The following is an 18,353-nucleotide window of genomic DNA, read 5'->3' on the forward strand; positions in this document are numbered from 1 at the left end:
GGAAAGGAGGAACAGGGGTGATATGATACAGACGTTCAAATACTTGAAAGGTATTAATCCGCAAAAAAATCTTTTCCGGAGATGGGAAGGCGGTAGAACGAGAGGACATGAAATGAGGCAGACTCAAAAAAGATGTCAGGAAGTATTTTTTCACGGAGAGGGTGGTGGATGCTTGGAATGCCCTCCCGCGGGAGGTGGTGGAGATGAAAACGGTAACGGAATTCAAACATGCGTGGGATGTGCATAAAGGAATCCTGTGCAGTAGGAATGGATCCTCAGAAGCTTAGCCAAAATTGGGTGGCGGAGCAGGTGGGGGAAGAGAGGTTGGTAGTTGGGAGGCGAGGATAGTGGAGGGCAGACTTATACGGTCTGCCAGAGCCGGAGACGGGAGGAGGGACTGGTGCTTGGGAGGCGGGAAATACTGCTGGGCAGACTTGTACGGTCTGTGCCCTGAAAAAGGCAGGTACAAATCAAGGTAAGGTATACACATATGAGTTTATCTTGTTGGGCAGACTGGATGGACCGTGCAGGTCTTTTTCTGCCGTCATCTACTATGTTACTATGTTTATCTTAGAGTCAATGGTTTGTCAGGAACCATACTTGAATGGTTTTCCTCTTTCTTAACAGATCATACATTTCGAGTTTCACTATCAGATAACCAATCTCAACTTTATTCGGTGTCATGCGGTATTCCTCAAGGTTCTACATTTTCTCCCACTCACTTTAACTTATTTCTGACCCCTCTTGCTTTGTTAATCCAGTCTTCAGGTATAAGTACTTATTCATACACAGATGATATTTTCCTGGTCCATTTTACTACCCTAGATAATCTCGATATTTTACTGCTTCAGCCAGGCCTAGATCAAGTTGCTTCATGGTTAAAGATTCATCATTTGATTCTTAACCCCCAAAAGACTACAGCCTGTTGGATTTCTGGCTGTGCTACTTCTCCTGCAATTACCCCTACGCTATTTGGTCTGGCAATACAACCAGTCAATCAATTCAAATATCTTGGTGTCATCCTTGACTCTAGACTCAGTTTTTCTTCCCAAATTTCTTCAGTGCTTAGAGCAGGTTTTTGTGCCCTTCACAGAATTAGAGCTGTTAGCAGCTTCTTAGATTTTCCATCTTTCATTATTTCATGCCTTCATGAGGAAGTCTCATTGGCTGCTGCTGCAACTCTCACCAGCCATTCTGAAGTGGCAGCAGCAGCGAGTGGTCTGCGGCAGCGTACACACACGTTTTAATGAAATTGAGCATGCACGCAACATGAGGGGAAGTGCAGGGCAGGCAATGCAGTGGACAGCCGGAGACCAGTGCTGGACAAACGCTTCAGCTGGTGGGGGTTGAGGACCCCTGCCAGCCAAACAAGGGGCCCCAGAGCCAATATGGGGGGCCCAGGCCCCCTTTGCCCTTGTAGCTATGCCACTGCTTACCATACACTGTCACTCATGCACTTAACACGAGTGTATTTACAGAATTGTTAAGAGGAGGCATTAAGTGAGTCCACACCAATTGCAAATAGTCATAATCAGGGTAATTCTATAATGAAGGCACCGACATTTATGTTTCAAGTTTATTTAACTTTACTAATCCACCAGCTGGGAGTACTATCTAGGCTGCTTACAACTCCTTCAAATATAAGAAAACAATAAAATGTGCATATAGACAGACAAATTGAGAGTGGGGAAAGGGGGAAGGAATTCCATATTTTCAAGTAAAAGAGGGGAAAGGAACAAACGGTAGAGATGCTTTTGGTAATTCTGGAACAACAACAGGGTGGTCTGCGAACAGAAAATCTAACTTAAAGCCTCTTGAACGAGAAACATCTTAAATTCAGACTTAAAGGTTAATAGTGAATTCTGATGTAGCAGAGAAGTGGGTAAGAGATTCCAGAAATGTGGGCCTTGAGCCGAAAATATTGAAATATGAATGTGTTCATGGCGAATTTGTTTATAGGTTGGAACAATAAGTAAGTTTTGTTCCTGAGAACGTAATGGAGAGTACAGAAGTAGCAAACGGTAAAGATAGAGAGGTTCTTTTGAAGCTAAAAGCTTGAAAACACACGTACATGACCAGAATACCACCATATACACACTATTCTGAAGTACATGCATATCTTTGATAGGTGTAACAGAGCCTGAGCAGGGGCACACAATTTCGCATGTAACTTATGGAATTCTACAAGTTACTGCTGGATCTCTGGAATTTAGGCACGCGCATTTACCCCAATGTTATGGCTGGCTTAAGTGCTCTGGCTTCAGACTTCTGTTAGCTGACCCTTTATACAACTTGACCCTAATGTGCGATAAAGAACTTTTCAATGCAGTAACTGGAAAGGCAATGCTGGGCTCACCCCAAACAGTTACCACACAGCCTTTGCACTGTCATATGTTAATATTTGCTGTTGAGCCACAGTAAATGGAAAAACTTACTACACCAGAGTAAAAAGTTCTCTCTGTAAGCCTTGATTACTCTCATCTGCCTTCACTGTATGGAATTTATTTTAATTGTTTCCATTGAATCAGTTTTAAAATGTTTAGGGTTTTATTTTCATCTAGTATCTGTTATATGGTCTTGAACTTGCTAAGGATGTAAAAAGAATCGAAGCGGTGCAAAGAAAAGCTACGAGAATGGTATGGGATTTGCGTAACAAGACGTATGAGGAGAGACTTGCTGCCCTGAACATGTATACCCTGGAGGAAAGGAGAAACAGGGGTGATATGATACAGACGTTCAAATATTTGAAAGGTATTAATCCGCAAACGAACCTTTTCCGGAGATACGAAGGCGGTAGAACGAGAGGACATGAAATGAGATTGAAGGGGGGCAGACTCAAGAAAAATGTCAGGAAGTATTTCTTCACGGAGAGAGTGGTGGATGCTTGGAATGCCCTCCCGCGGGAGGTGGTGGAGAGGAAAACGGTAACGGAATTCAAACATGCGTGGGATAAACATAAAGGAATTCTGTTCAGAAGGAAAGGATCCTCAGGAGCTTAACCGAGATTGGATAGCAGAGCCGGTAGTGGGAGGCGGGGCTGGAGGTTGGGAGGCGGGGATAGTGCGGGCAGACTTATACGGTCTGTGCCAGAGCCAGTGGTGGGAGGCGGGACTGGAGGCTGGGAGGCAGGGATAGCGCTGGGCAGACTTATACGGTCTGTGCCAGAGCCGGTGGTTGGGAGGCGGGGCTAGTGCTGGGCAGACTTATACGGTCTGTGCCCTGAAGAGCACAGGTACAAATCAAAGTAGGGTATACACAAAAGTAGCACACATGAGTTGTCTTGTTGGGCAGACTGGATGGACCGTGCAGGTCTTTTTCTGCCGTCATCTACTATGTTACTATGTTACTGAACTTAAATTTCATTACAATTTTATTTATCTTTTTTGGTCTGGTGGCTATTTAGAGGGGAGTTATCAACGTGGGCTACCATTAAAACATGTTATTTTAACACAAGTCATGCTATTTTAGCACAGGGTCCCATTTTAAGCAATGAGACCCTGTGCTAAAATAACATGACTCCTGGTAAAATAACCCATTTTGACAGTAGCCCACATTTATAACTTCCCCCCATTATTGTCTTTACTAGACTGTACTTGTTAAATATTATTTATATTTCATGGTCTCTGTTCTATCATTTGTTTGAAGTCCATAAGGCAGTTTTATTAATATGAATAATAAGTAAATTAAAAGTAAATTTTATACTTGCCTGTTATAGGTGGGTGAATCTGTTCAGATGTCTCTGATTCAGGCTGATCCATGAAGGGGAGATCTTCCTCTTGTTTAATGCACAGTGAGAACACAGACGTTACAACTGGAAGGTCTGTGATGAGAAAACAAACATGTCTAGCAGTGTTCACCAAGGGGTCCTTTTACTAAGGTGCACTGAAAAATGGCCTGCAGTAGTGTAGGCGCAGGTTTTGGGCGTGCGCAGATCCATTTTTCAGCACACCTGCAAAAAATACCTTTTAAAATTTTTTGCCAAGAATGTACGTGCAGCAAAATAAAAATTGCCGCATGTCCATTTTGGGTCTGAGACCTTACCACCAGCCACTGACTTCGCGGTAAGGTCTCTCGTGTTAACCGTGTAGTAATCGCCTATGCGCGTCAAGCCAGAATTACCGCCCAATTTTCACTGCAAGCCAGAAAATATATTTTCTGGTGCGCTTAGCAGACGTGCATAAAAAATGAAATTACCGCACGGGCCACATGGTAGCCGAGCGGTAACTCTGAATTAGTGCGCGTTGGGTGTGCATATGCACCTACGCAGCTTAGTAAAATGGCTGTAAGGGCCTTATAATATTACATTAGGAAGCAGCTTTTAAGTTTCCACATCTTTGATGTTAAAGACCCACCTCCTGTGATCTGAAAATAAAATATTCACTTACTTATGCTTGGGTCATTCATGTTTTCTTTTCCCTCCCATTCACAGTGTTGTATGAAATATTTCTCGTCTTCCTTTTTAATCTTGAATATAACATCAGGATTAAGAATTGAATAGCCTGTCAATAACAAGTAGGAAATTTACATTTTAAATTACATTAGTAGAAGTCCCTGGGGATTTTACCTCTTTCTTGTTCTGATGAGGTAGTGTTTGCATGTGGATGTGTATTTTTTTGATGAAGCTTAGTGAGAATAACTGACTGCAGCCTGGTACTTGATTAAGATTAAACCTTGGAGGGTTTCTGGTATGGTGATTTCTATTCATGATTGGGGCATTGTAGGTGCCAATATTCTCAGCAAACATGCACCTCTTGGGGAGATGGAGTCTCAGCTTCATGTTAAGAGCATTCAAAAAAGAAAAATCAGATCCTGGGATTTAAAGATAACTCTAGCTAGAGAACATGAAAGAGAGAGAGAAAATATTTGATCAGAGCATCTGGTTACCTGGAGGTCTAACATGTTTATAGTACAGATCTGACTTATTGATTGATTAACTGGGATTTATTAACCCCCCTTTGTGAAGCGATTCACCACCAAGGCAATGATGATGCCTTTACACAGATGTTGCAGGTCTCAAGTAGGGATCAAAGAGGTAACTCACCCCTTCTCTACCCCATGACAGTTTTGTCATAGGTAAAACAGAGACAGCCTCTGGCTGGTCACGTATAAAGCCTCTAGTTCATTGGTTCCCACTTCGTCCTCAAGGGCCACCAACAGATCAGGTTTCAGGGCATCTCTAATGAATATGCATCCTAATCACATACATGGGATGTCTTAAATTTTCAACATTTTTATTGATGACAGATTATGGTAATACATCAGTGTCCATTTGAAACACAAAGACCACCAGCAGAACATTCAAAGCATAACTTTATGACAAAAGCCATCATCATCCTTTTTTTAAAAAAATATTTTGCCTTCCTTCCCCTCTAACCCTCCCCCTTCCCCCTTTATTTGTGATTCCCGCTATGTCAACCAGATTAGTATCAACGGTCCCAGTAAAGCATTCCCTTAAACAGTATACATTTTGGCTATACCAAGAATATATATGTAAGACTAACATATAAACAGCGTTCGTTCTCCTATATCTATACCTACATCTCCTTGAACACTATGAAGTGTATGAACAACTTCTATTCCTATGTCTATGACAACATTTTAGAACCCTTTCAGGGGTCCCAATTACGGAGACCTCAATGGTCATAAACGGCAACAGCCATAGCACTACAGAACCTAGAATTCCCTATGTCATGCAGTAACAGCTGAATAACATCGTTCCTCCCCTCCCCACCCTCCCCGGCCCAAACCCCTGCTCCCCCCCTCCTACCCAAACCTCCCCCCTTCCCCAAGCACTGCCTGTGGAATTGGGGGACTATCTACCCCTGGGCCATTTGTTCAGAATTTGGCTGTGCGCCCAAGGAGAAATTGTGTCTATGTAGGGCCCCCAAACTGCTAAGAACCTCCGCTGCCTTCCCGGAGACCCACCTGCTCCTCTAGCTTCCCATGTCACCAGCTCATGTAATTTTTTCTCCAATGGCAGAAGGAAGGCGGGTGATCCTGCGTCCAATAAAGTAAGATATATTTCCTACCTAATATGCATACCTTACTCAAAAACTGTTTAGCACCCTTAGATCCAACAGACCACTGGCCCAAAGTACTGAACATAGCCGCCTCAAAGGTTAGGACTACCCTGACCCCCACCACCTCGCTAAGATATTGAGCAATCCGCATCCAGAACGAATGGATCTACCTACAGGACCAAAATCCATGGTAAAGCGTAGCCTCTGCCCTTCTACATTTCCTACAATTCAATGTCCCGGTTGCCCCAGCAAGGAAGGCTTGTCTCTGAGAGAAGTATGCCCTGTACACTGTCCGATAGTTGCACTCCTGCAACTCCGCACTGTATAACAACTGCGGGCCGGTTCGGAGCGCTGCTATCAGCAACTTCGCTGGAATACATCTGCCGGACTCTGCACTCCACTTTTCTGCTACCTTCATCAGATCCTTTTCGTGATCTAGCCTATTTAAGGCCCCATGGAACCATGAGACCGAAATTTGCCCTGCAGCTTCTCCTTCTAGTAACTCTCTCAGTTGCCTACCAAACCTCAGCCGCAAACTGCTCGCCGGTAACGATTTTACCTAAAGCGCTAGTTGTCTGTAAGCCAACCATGTGGAAAGGCCTTGCCCACATTGTCTTTCAAATTCTACATAAGTCATTAAAGTCCCATCCTCTTGTACTAGACTTTCTAGATTGTTTACTCCCTTTACAGCCAAAGCATGAAAAGTCCCATTCTCATCTCCCGGCCTAAATTGTACATTCCCTTGTAAGGGAAGCCACACACTACTGCCCGAGTTTTGCCCCCACATTGGGAGCACCGCTCTCCATAAGCACCAAAGTGGGTGAAGCAGAAGACTGCCGTGGTAATGCTCAGGTATGTCTCCCCTTGAAACCGAAGCAGCGCTACTGGCTGCCAGGGCCAAAAAAAGGCCTTTTCCAGACCTAGATCCGTATAAATGGTCGAACCCAGAATCCAGTCCCTCAAGTGACAAAACAAGCATGCTTGATTATATCGCCGGATATCTGGGAGCCCCAATCCTCCTCTTTTCTGTGCCCCCACCAAGTAGGGCCACCTCAACTTTGGTTTCCTTCTCCCCCAACAAAATTTCCCCACTAACCTCTGCAGCGCCAGCAGATCTTTCCTAAGCAACCACAGAGGCAGAGTCTGAAACAAATACAACCATTTGGGGAAAATCATCATTCGGTAAAGATGTATGCGGCCTAAAAGGGTTAAAGGCAGTGCCGACCAGTGTGTCAATTTCTCTTTCGTCTCCCGCAGTAAATTGATAATGTTGAGCTCATAGAGCCGTGTGGTATCAATGGGTAACCTGATCCCTAAATATCTGAACGACTCATCGGCCCAGCGCAAAGGGAATCCCTCCCCCAGAACCACTTTAATTGGTCCGAACTTGCCTGAGCTTCCGACTTCATAAGGTTCAAGCCAAAACCAGAGAAGTCTCCATACTCCGTCAAGCTTTCCATGAGTGACGGTAGGGATTGCTGCGGCTCTGTGACTAGGAGGAGTAAGTCATCTGCGAAAGCAGCCGATTTAAATGAGTATTCTCCGATTGCCACCTCCTTAATGTCAGAATTATTCTGTATCTCCCGCAGCAACGGATCCAAGGTCAACACAAAAAATAAGGGGGACAATGGACACCCTTGTCGTGTCCCTCTAATCGGGAACCATTCTGAGGCTATCTCATTAGCGTAGACCTGAGCCTTAGGATCTGCATATAGCACACTCAACGCCTGATAGAACCACCCTTCTATTCCATAGGTCTGCAAGACCCCAAACATAAACCCCCAGTCCACTCGGTCAAACGCTTTTTCTGCGTCAAAGCTAATGAGCAAGGCCTGCTTTCTTTCCAATCGAATAGTCTCTAATGCAGCCAAGATTCTTCTCATATTTTTTGCTATTACCCTGCCTCTTGTAAACCCCACTTGAGGGTCAAGCAACAGAGTGGGGATAATTCTTGCCAGCCGATTAGCCAGTATTTTTGCAAGGAGCTTTACCTCCGTATTAATCAGTGATATTGGTCAATACGACTCGGGACAATCAGTTGCTTTCCCCGGTTTTAACAACACTATTATCCTGGCTGCGTTCAAGTGTTCTGGAAGTTTCTTTTGTTGGACATAGCCATTAAAGACATCAGCCAGGACCGGGCTTACCTCCATCTGCAGCAATTTATAGAACTCATTAAGGAATCCATCCGGGCCTGGTGATTTGCCTAAACCACTTTGCTTGATTACCCATTCAATCTCATCAGCTCCTATCGGTGCATTCAACTTTGCTAGCTCCGCTGTCTCGATTCTTGGTAACGCCATACTGGACAGATAAGTCTCACTGTCCAACAAAGGTGGTTCGTGAGGTCTATACAATTTGGCAAAAAACTCCTGGAGTACCCTGTTAATTGCTTTATCTTCATTCTACCTGGCCCCCTTAGAATCCACCAGCGTTGAAATTTTTGATCTGCCCAGTCCTCCTTTTGCTAGCCTCGCCATTAAATGGCTGCCCTTATTTGTGTATTTATAGAGCTGAAATGTATAATATGCCCACGACTTCTGGGCCCCTACCTGCAGCAACTCGTTCAATGCTTGCTGTGCTTTCAAAAGTTGTGTACGGACCCTCAGGGAGTGAGCCCTGCCGTATTGCTGCCTAAGGGTAGTCACCCTCTTTTCCAAGTGGAGGATTTCCCTTGTTCTCACTTTCTTCTGGAAACTGATGTAAGATATAATCTCCCCCCTAAGGACCGCTTTAGCGGTCTCCCAATATAGACTAGGATCATCTCTATGCTGTGCACTGGTCTCCCGATACTGCTGCCACTTAGCTACCAGATACGGCAGAAAATGACTGTCTTTGAATAGCTGCAAAGGGAACCTCCATGTACTCCTTCGAGGACTTGTATCATCTTCCCTCATGGCCATCTCTACCCATGCGTGATCGGAGATCATGATCGGCCCAATCTTAATCGATCCCACTTGGGTTAAAAGTTCTCTAGAAATCAACAAATAATCCAACCGGGACATCGTAGAGTGTGCCCTAGACATATGCGTGAAGTCTTTCTCCAGCGGATTTAGCGTTCTCCACACATCCACGATGCCCAAGGCACTACTCACCTGACTCACCCCTCTTATTGTCCTAGCCAATTCCCTGTCTGTCAGCTTAGATCTATCTAGCCTACGGTCTGCCACATCATTTAAATCTCCCCCCAATATGATCAGTATCTCTCCAAAATCTAGAATCTTGCGAATTACCCTCTCATAAAATCCACGATCAAATACATTGGGGGCATAGATGTTACATAATAATATGTGTGGAGGAGTGGCCTAGTGGTTAGGGTGGTGGACTTTGGTCCTGGGGAACTGAGGAACTGAGTTCAATTCCCGGCACAGGCAGCTCCTTGTGACTCTGGGCAAGTCACTTAACCCTCCATTGCCTGCCGCATAGAGCCTGCCATGAGTGGGAAAGCGCGGGGTACAAATGTAACAAAAAAAATAAAATAATAGCGACTAATGTTCTAGGATCACGGAGGCCAACACAAATCTACCATCCGGGTCTGCCTCCACCTTCTTAACTTCAAGCTGCATCCCCTTCTTGAACAGGATTACCACACCCCCTCTCCCGCCCACCGCTGGGGCCTCCAGATAGTCACCCACCCACCACTTTTTTAGTTTAGCATGTTCTTCTGCCGGCAGATGGGTCTCCTGTAAAAAAGCGACAGAAGTCCCCCTATCCCTGAGCGTCTTTAATATTTTATGTCGTTTAATTGGTGAGTGGACACCCCCTACATTCCATGTAGTTATTATTAAGCCCTTCAGCTTACCCTACCCCTTTACGGACTCCTGGGACTGTTGCGCGTAAAGTTACTATCTGAATGGAAAGGCGTCCCAGCCTGTGCCCTCCCGTCTTGAAGAGCAGCCATAGCCCCAATCCACTCCCCTTTCCTTTTCCCCCCCAATCCTCAAGCAGTGATCTATCCCTCCCCCACCCACCCACCCACCCCTCGATCCCTTCCCCCCCCTCTTCCCCCCCTTCCCCCCCCATGTATCCGTTCCTCAATCCCAAAACCATTCCGCTCCAAAATGGTCCATATCCAGGAACTCTTGTAAACAAATAATCAAACTGTTCGGTGACGCTCCCTATATACTGCTGAGTTTGAGCATACAGTAGCAATCCTCCACTTCATCTGACGAACGATCAGACCTCCCTTGTCAGGCTCAATTCTGTCGGGTCTTCTTGGCTATTACTCTGTGCCACGTGCGGGCGACGAACCGGCAGCCGCCATCTTGTCAGCAAAAAGTCTTCCTGCTCCACTTGATCAAAATACAGCACCCGCCCGTTGTCCAGCACCCGCAGACGTGCAGGGTAAAGCAGATTAAAGCGGCACTTGAGCTTGAACAATCTTGAGCATACCGGAACAAAGGCTCGTCTAGCTGCTGCCACCTTTACAGAATAATCTTGAAAGGAGAGGATTTTTTTATTTTGATATTGTAGTTGCTTCCCTCCTTGCAGCGCTTGCAGGATTCACATTTTGTGAGTATAATTTAACACCCGAAGTATAGTGACTCTTGGGCGGTCTCTTTCTGTTGTGCGTTGGCCCAATCTATGCGCCTGTTCCACCCGAAAATCTCCCGCTATTTCAGGTATAGCTGCTGCCTCAGGGAGCCAGGCTTCCAGGAACTTCTGCATATCCTTTTCTAACAAAGTCTCCGGGAGACCTACCAGCCGTAGGTTAGTCCTATGGGACCGATTTTCTAGGTCCTCTAATTTTTCTTCAATCTCTAGCAAGCGCTTTGAGAATTTGGGCTGCTTCATAGTAAACTGATGCAGTTCCTCCTCCACTTGACCCACGCAGTCCTGCATTGCCTGCGTATCTGTTGCGATGGCTACGTACCGCTCCTCCATGCTCTTCAACTTGTCCAAAATCTTCTGGAGCTTTGAATCCATTATTTGTTCTACTGCCGCCCATTGCGAACTTGGCATCGGGGAAGGCGGCGAACCTTTTTCCGCCATCTTGGGCTTCGCTATCCGGCTCTTCTCCCGACTCTCTTTCTTCGCTGATTTGGCAGCCATTCACTCCGGTTCAACCTCTCCACCTACTATCTGATGTCCCACGCTCTTCCCACACGTGTAAGACTGCATTTCGGGGGAAAGCTATGCTGGTTTTTTCTGCTGATTACACAGGTACCGCAGAGCAGCGAGTCTCCACTGCCTCACTCCTCCATAGCCCAACCGGAAGTTTCACATGGGATGTCTTAATTAACATTAGTTAACTCTAAACATAATACCATAACATAACGTAGACTACTGAAAACGAACCTGTTCAAGAAGGCTTACCATAATGTTCCATCTTATATACAAAATAAATAGACTTTACACGAACTAGACAAAACCAAACTCTTGTCACTTGGCTGTTTAACCTCACTGCTATTAAAGAAAGCTACACAATACGCACTACCAATCTATTTCCTAAATTGAAGATGAAATCTCTATAGCCGACGACCTAACTTGTGCTGCAACTCATTTTATCACTTAGAAACCTCTATGCAATGCCATAATGCATTCCTCTGTACCATGTATGTATGCACCTTGATGCAAAATCATTTGTATGTAATACCACAATGTATTCCTCTTTACCATGTGTGTATACAACTAAATGTATTACCATTTGAAATTCTGAACCCGGAAATGGCGATCGCCATCACGGCGTAATGTAAGCCACATTGAGCCTGCAAATAGGTGGGAAAATGTGGGATACAAATGCTACAAACAAACAAATAAATAAGTAAAATAAATATAACATACAGTATCAAAAAACATTTTTTTATTTATATAATACCTGTCACTAAACACCTAGCAACTCACCTGGGGCTAACCCTGCGGTCACTTAGAGGGCCTATCCCCAGCACAGCTGAGGTCCGCCTGCACCTGGGCATGTGCTCTACACTAGAACCCTCCTCTCACTGACTGGGTCCCAATCGCATCTGGGCGAGTCTCCCAATCTCAAGTTATCCCTGATTCTTAGTCAGACCAGACAAGCAGAGTCAGTAAACTAAAAAAGATTTATTGTCATAAAAAATATTGAACAGTGAACTATAAAAACAGATGGAAAATAGGCAAATAACAGGTAACTGAATAAGGATCAATTACTGTATCTATCTAAACATTTAGTCACTACCTGGATAGTGCCTGGGAAGTACAGGAAATATAGCTACTCACAGGTTATGGAATATAATTCCGTTTAACACAAGACTATCTCTACATCAGGAAGCAGGTTAAAGTTTGGTTCTTCAACCAGGCCTTTAATGGAAGTAACTAACTTGTTAGTCTCACTCACACTAGAGGTCTGCACTGGAACGGGGTTTGCGGGAACCCCACGGGAATCCCCTCCGGGTCAGTGGGAGTGCAGTGGGGACGGAAATAGACATGCGGGATTCCCGTGGGGATGGAGGATGTTCTGGCGGGATTCCCGTGGGGACGCACACATACCTTTGTTTGAAAGCCCACTGCTTTTCTGCCGATCTGTGCCCTTATCACATCAATCATGCTGCTGGTTTGCCAATCGTCCCTTCTTCTTTTAGTGGGCGGAGACACCAAGCTCTCCTCCAATGACGCGTCACTCAGAGAGCAGGAGAATGGTGGAAACTTTCTCGTCTTACTATCAGTCTTTTGCCAGCCAGACCCTAGTAAAAAGCTCGCTGTGAACAAAATCAAAGGAGACCAGTGGGAAAAGAAGGACGCCCATCTTTAAATCGGAAGATGGACGTCCTCAACGGCCAAATTTCAAGGGGGGTTGTCGGGCATTGCGAAGGCGTGGATGTCCTTCTCAGAGAAACGTCCACATTTTGGGTGTCCTCAACTGCCCTGTCGCAGGGACTGCCAAATTTCAAAGGGGTGTTGGAGGCATAGCGAAGGTGGGACTTGAGCGCCTAACATTTAGCCATCCTTCATCCATAATTTAAAAAAAAAAAAAAAGGACGTCCATGACGAGCACTTGCACGTTTTCACCCAGGTCTCTCTCTGTCTCAACTCAAGTTCAACACGTGCAGGAGATTTGCTCAAGTTGTATGCATTGAGTCTTCCATGCACTTCTGTGAGCCAGACCTCAGTATCAAACACAAACACTGGCACTAACTGTAAAGCCCAAATATTTATCTGATTCTGTTCTCTCTAGAATTTCCTGCCGATTGCACTGCCTGCATGTAACTGATTTACTTGAATGAACGTGTGCTCTATGCGTGTGAGATTTGGGTTTCTTTTTTCCTTCCCATCCAACTTTACAGTTGGACTTCGTTAATTTAAAATTCTCTCATCTCTCCTTAATTGTATGCCAGGGTAGGACTCAAAGAAAATGATGTCATACTGCTGAGTGAGAACAGCAGGCTCCAGCCAGGTCCACTACCAGTGAACAAAGGCACTGAGGTCAGAGAGTCAGACTCATCAATCATCTCAGAGGAGGAAGCAGCTAAGGTTTGGATCAAGCACATGGGCAGCACAGCAGCAGTACTGTAGGAGGAGAGGACAGAGAGAGGAGGACAGCAGCAGCATGAGGAGCACTGCAGGAGGAAAGGAGGAGGACGCCTCTCAGAGGCAGCAGGAGCTGCTGAGCAGCTGTGGCAGGGAAAAGAGAAAGAAGCAGCACCAGGCACAAGCGGAGCAGGAGGAAAGGACTCCTCTCAGAGGTAGCAGGAGCAGATCAGCTGTGGCACAGAGGAGAGAGGGAGGCAGCAGGACGGAGCAACTGTGGCACTGAAGGAGAGAGAACTGGAAGGCAGCAGGAGTTCAGCAGCTGTGGTACTGTGACCAGAGCCAGACCAGAAGAGAAGAGGAGGGGCAGTGAGTACTAGTGACTGTGAGTGAGTGACTGAGTCATCCACAGAAGAGAACTGCACAGAGGTGAGTCAGCTCAGCTGACTACTTTTATTTTTTATATGTATAGGCAGTTTATTTCTCTCATGGTGGGAACTGGCTGTTTGTGAGCTGTTTTACTGCAGCTAAAGCATACCCACTTGTTTCTTTTGTTGAGGGCATTGTGCTGTTTGGGTGACCAATTCTCTCTATTTTAGTGTGGAAAAAACTTCAGTTTATTTATTTATTGCCCTTTTTCTAAGATTCAGTAGGGGACGGGCGGGGATGGAGGAAATCGCTCAGGGGGACAGGCGGGGACGGAAATTACTCACGGGGACGGGTGGGGACGGATTAGATTCTGGCGGGGATGAGCGGGGACGGGTTTGATTCCGGCGGGGATGGGTTTGCATTTCTGTCCCTGTGCAACTCTGTAACTCACACACACAAGGACTGACATGGGCTGCACATACTGCAGCAGGACATGTTTATCCATTCCTACCCTAGCTGAGATAATATTTAACCATCTCTCTGATCTCATGTGCAACGTTCTTTAAATTAATCACCTTATTTTCTAACTCCTCTTACTTTTTTACCTATCTATATGTTCCATCTTTGCTTATACCGTACACTGTCAATTAAAATGTTCTATTACATATTGTGTTGATATTTTAAGTAGTATACTAGCAGGCTTATTTTCGAAAGAGAACGGCACCCATCATTCAACACAAATCGGGAGATGGGCGTCCCTCTCCCAGGGTCGCCCAAATCGGCATAATCGAAAGCCGATTTTGGACGTCCTCAACTGCTTTCCATTGCGGGAACGACCAAAGTTCATGGGGGGGGGGGGGTCGGAAGCGTAGCGAAGGCGGGACTTGGGCGTGTCGAACACATGGGTGTCCTCGACCCATAATGGAAAAAAGAAGGGCATCCCTGACGAGCACTTGAGCGACTTTACTTGGTCCATTTTTTTTTACGAACAAGCCTCAAAAAGGTGCCCGAACTGATCAGATGACCACCAGAGGGAATCGGGGATAACCTCCCCTTACTCCCCCAGTGGTCACCAACCCCCTCCCACCCTAAAAAAAAACTTTCTAAATATTTTTGCCAGCCTCAAATGTCACACCCAACTCCATGACAGCAGTATGCAGGTCCCTGGAGCAATTTTAGTGGGTGCAGTGCACTTCAGGCAGGCGGAGCCAGGCTTATCCCCCCCCCCCCCACCTGTTACACTTGTGGTGGTAAATACGAGCCCTTCAAAACCCACCAGAAACCCACTGTACCCACATGTAGGTGCCCCCCTTCACCCCTTAGGGCTATGGTAGTGCTGTACAGTTGTGGGGAATGGGTTTGGGGGGGGGGTTGGGGGGCTCAACACACAAGGTAAGGGAGCTATGCTCCTGGGAACAATTTATGAAGTCCACTGCAGTGCCCCCTAGGGTGCCCGGTTGGTGTCCTGGCATGTCAGGGGGACCAGTGCACTACGAATGCTGGCTCCTCCCACGACCAAATGGCTTGGATTTGGTCGTTTCTGAGATGGGCGTCCTCGGTTTCCATTATGGCCGAAAATCGGGGATGACCATCTCTAAGGTCGACCTAAATTTCACAATTTGGGCATCCCCGACCATATTATCGAAACAAAAGATGGACGCCCATCTTGTTTCGATAATATGGGTTTCCCCGCCCCTTCGCCGGGACGTCCTGCGAGGACGATCGCAGAAAAACTTGGGCGCCACTTTTGATTATGCCCCGCACGCCATAATTTGTATTGTTATTTGAATAATTTTACTATTGTAATTGTCTATTGCTCATGTTTGATTTATTCTTACTGTACACCGCTTTGAGTGAATTCCTTCAAAAAGGCGGCAAATAAATCCTAATAAATAAATAACTGCTCACAGGGTCTCAGTGAAGAAGTCTTTCTCTCTCTACTTCCAAACTGAGACAGGAGAAAAATCCAGTATTTCCAGACTGAAATTGAACTCCTGGACCAATCAAAGCCCAGAACAACATTTTTAAAAAGTAGTTGGCTACATCACTGCAGGACATAGGAGACAACTTTTCAAAATTATTGGGGGTGCTAAACCCAGTGGAAATAACCCTTCCTTGGACACATACATGGAATTTTCTCAATATCGGGGGTGCTCAAGCACTCACAGAGTTGGCTCCTATGCTGCAGGTTACTTCCTCTTTGTGTTAAACTAAAGAAGGAACAGTCATTTCTCTGTAACAGCTTTAAACATAAACATGCACTACCTGCTGGCCAAACTAGAGAAATATTCATGAAATATTCTTATAATTCACATGCTGGAAAATTCACCATTTGCCACAATACCTAACATCATAAGAACTCAGTGCTCATATAACAAAGACTCAGCATCTCCCCTAAAGCCCCTCTGGAACATACGAATAGATACAATAGGTCTGGTACATCATATACTAATCTAAACATTAAAGATTACTCAATTATATTAAAGACAGCTTATCTTTGCTGTCCCATGGGTGCCTAGTCAAAAATCTTCCATAAGATGTCCCAGGTTCTATCAAAGCAAGTCAAACTGTAATTTGAAATGGATAACACTCCTCCAAGTTGACGCTTTCCAATTAAAGCTGACAAAGCATTGCACCAATAGCTTGCAACAAAGTCTCCGCAGCACATTGCTTCATTAAATCTGTACCGATGAATTTTTCCAAACTATGTTGGTATTTCTGTGACAGTTTAAAAAATAGAAACAATCTGCGAGATCCAGTATTCACTGCTGTTAATCGAAAGCTAGTTCATGTCCAATTATTATAGAGCCCTTCTCTCTTCCATATAATTGCAATATATCACACACTTTTTCAAAACCGTTCTCCAGATCTCAACACTAGCTGTGTTTCATTTTCTCTTCGTCAGGAGACCATACTTCCAACGTCAAGCAAAAGCTTCTAAAATCAATTGGGACACCTAGGCGTCCTCATGACATGAACTAGCTTTCAAGTAACAGCAGTGGAAGATTTTTGACTAGGCACCCATGGGACAGCAAAGATTAGGTTGTCTTTAATATAGTTGAGTAATCTTTAATGTTTAGATTAGTACACGGTGTGCCAGACTTACTGTATCCATTGGTACGTTCCAGAGGGGCTTTAGGGGAGATTTTGAGTATTTCTTATATGAGCACTGAGTTTTTATGATGTTAGATATTATATAAATACATTTTTTGATACTGTATGATATAGTGTTTATTAGTCATGTTATAGTATAATGAATATGCATGGGAGACATTTGCATACAATGGAGGTATTAGGCATGCAAATCCCTTTCATGCATATTCATTAGAGATGTCCTGAAAACCTCAACTGTTGGTGGCCCTTGAGGACTGGAAGTGGGAACTACTGCTCTAATTTAACATAGAGCAGCATCTTTTGCCAAACCTGCAGCAGTGGTGTCTTTCACAGGGTCCTATAGAGTCACAGGAGCTCATGATGCACTAGGGATAGATAATATCAGAACTCAAGTTCTAAATTTTAAGAACCTCTCATCTGGGATTTTTCTAGCCCTGATAAAATGGCAGTACCCATTATATTATAAATTATGCGTCCCTTAGAACTGATGTGCTGCCAACAATACTGAAAAAAAAAATACTGCAGAAACCATTGCTGTAAAATTCAGGTTTAGATCCTAATCCTTAAAACACAAGAAAAAGCTAGGCTGAGTCAGACCACACAGTGCTTTTTTTGTAGAAAAAAGGTGCCGGTACTCATTATGGGCGGGGGGGCACCACATATGGCTCCACTCCTATGATAGCCACACCCCACATTAGCCACACCTCTTATACCAGCCATGGTGCATATAAACAGGCATCATTGAAAATATTATACTAGTATAGGAGAAAAAAATTTGATTTTTTTTTTTCATTATAAATAATTTCTGTAAGCTGTTACAGCTTCAGTATACCCAGTGCAAAATAAGACAGCAGATGTAAATTCTCAAATTGGACATATTTCAAACACTAAAATTAAAATGATTTTTTCTACCTTTGTTGTCTGGTGACTTTGTTTTTCTATCCATATTGGTCCCAGTCTCTGATTCTGCTGCTCTCTATCTGTTCTCTTAACTCCGTTTCCAGGGCTTCCTTTCCATATATGTCTTTACTTTCCTCCTTTCTTCTTCATTTCTTGCCCTACATCCAATAGTAAAAGCTGGGTCCTCCTCTGTGGAATTGACTGGAGGAGGTATAATGTAGATCCAGCTTTTGCCTATTTTCTCCATCCATGTGCAGTTTTTCTCCTCTTTTCCCTTTCCCTCATCTCCATCCATGTGCATCTTCTTCTTTTTTCTTTCCTCCCCTCCATCCATGTCTAGCGCTTCTCCTCTCTCCTCCATCCATGTCCAGCATTTCTCCTCTCTGTTCCCTCCCCTGTAGCCATATAAAGCAATAATTCTCTCTCCCTTCTCCTCCATCCAAGTCCAGCATTTCTCCTCTCTCCCTGCCAACTCCTCCATCCATCCATGTCCAGCAATTCTCC

General features: G+C 44.8%; 1 protein-coding gene across 1 annotated transcript in view; it reads right to left on the reverse strand.

Moving 5' to 3' along the window:
* LOC115463665 (zinc finger protein 184-like) overlaps window positions 1-18,353 on the reverse strand; it is a 63,122-nt gene that overhangs the window by 25,126 nt on the left and 19,643 nt on the right. The window contains exons 3-4 of the mRNA XM_030194372.1: window positions 4,386-4,499; window positions 3,707-3,820 (exon numbers count right to left, since the gene is read on the reverse strand). Coding sequence (XP_030050232.1) covers window positions 3,707-3,820; window positions 4,386-4,499 — 228 coding nt within the window. The remainder of the gene's footprint in view (window positions 1-3,706; window positions 3,821-4,385; window positions 4,500-18,353) is intronic.

This window comes from Microcaecilia unicolor, chromosome 2 (assembly GCF_901765095.1).
Source record: "Microcaecilia unicolor chromosome 2, aMicUni1.1, whole genome shotgun sequence".
In the NCBI taxonomy this organism is placed as follows: Eukaryota; Metazoa; Chordata; class Amphibia; order Gymnophiona; family Siphonopidae; genus Microcaecilia; species Microcaecilia unicolor.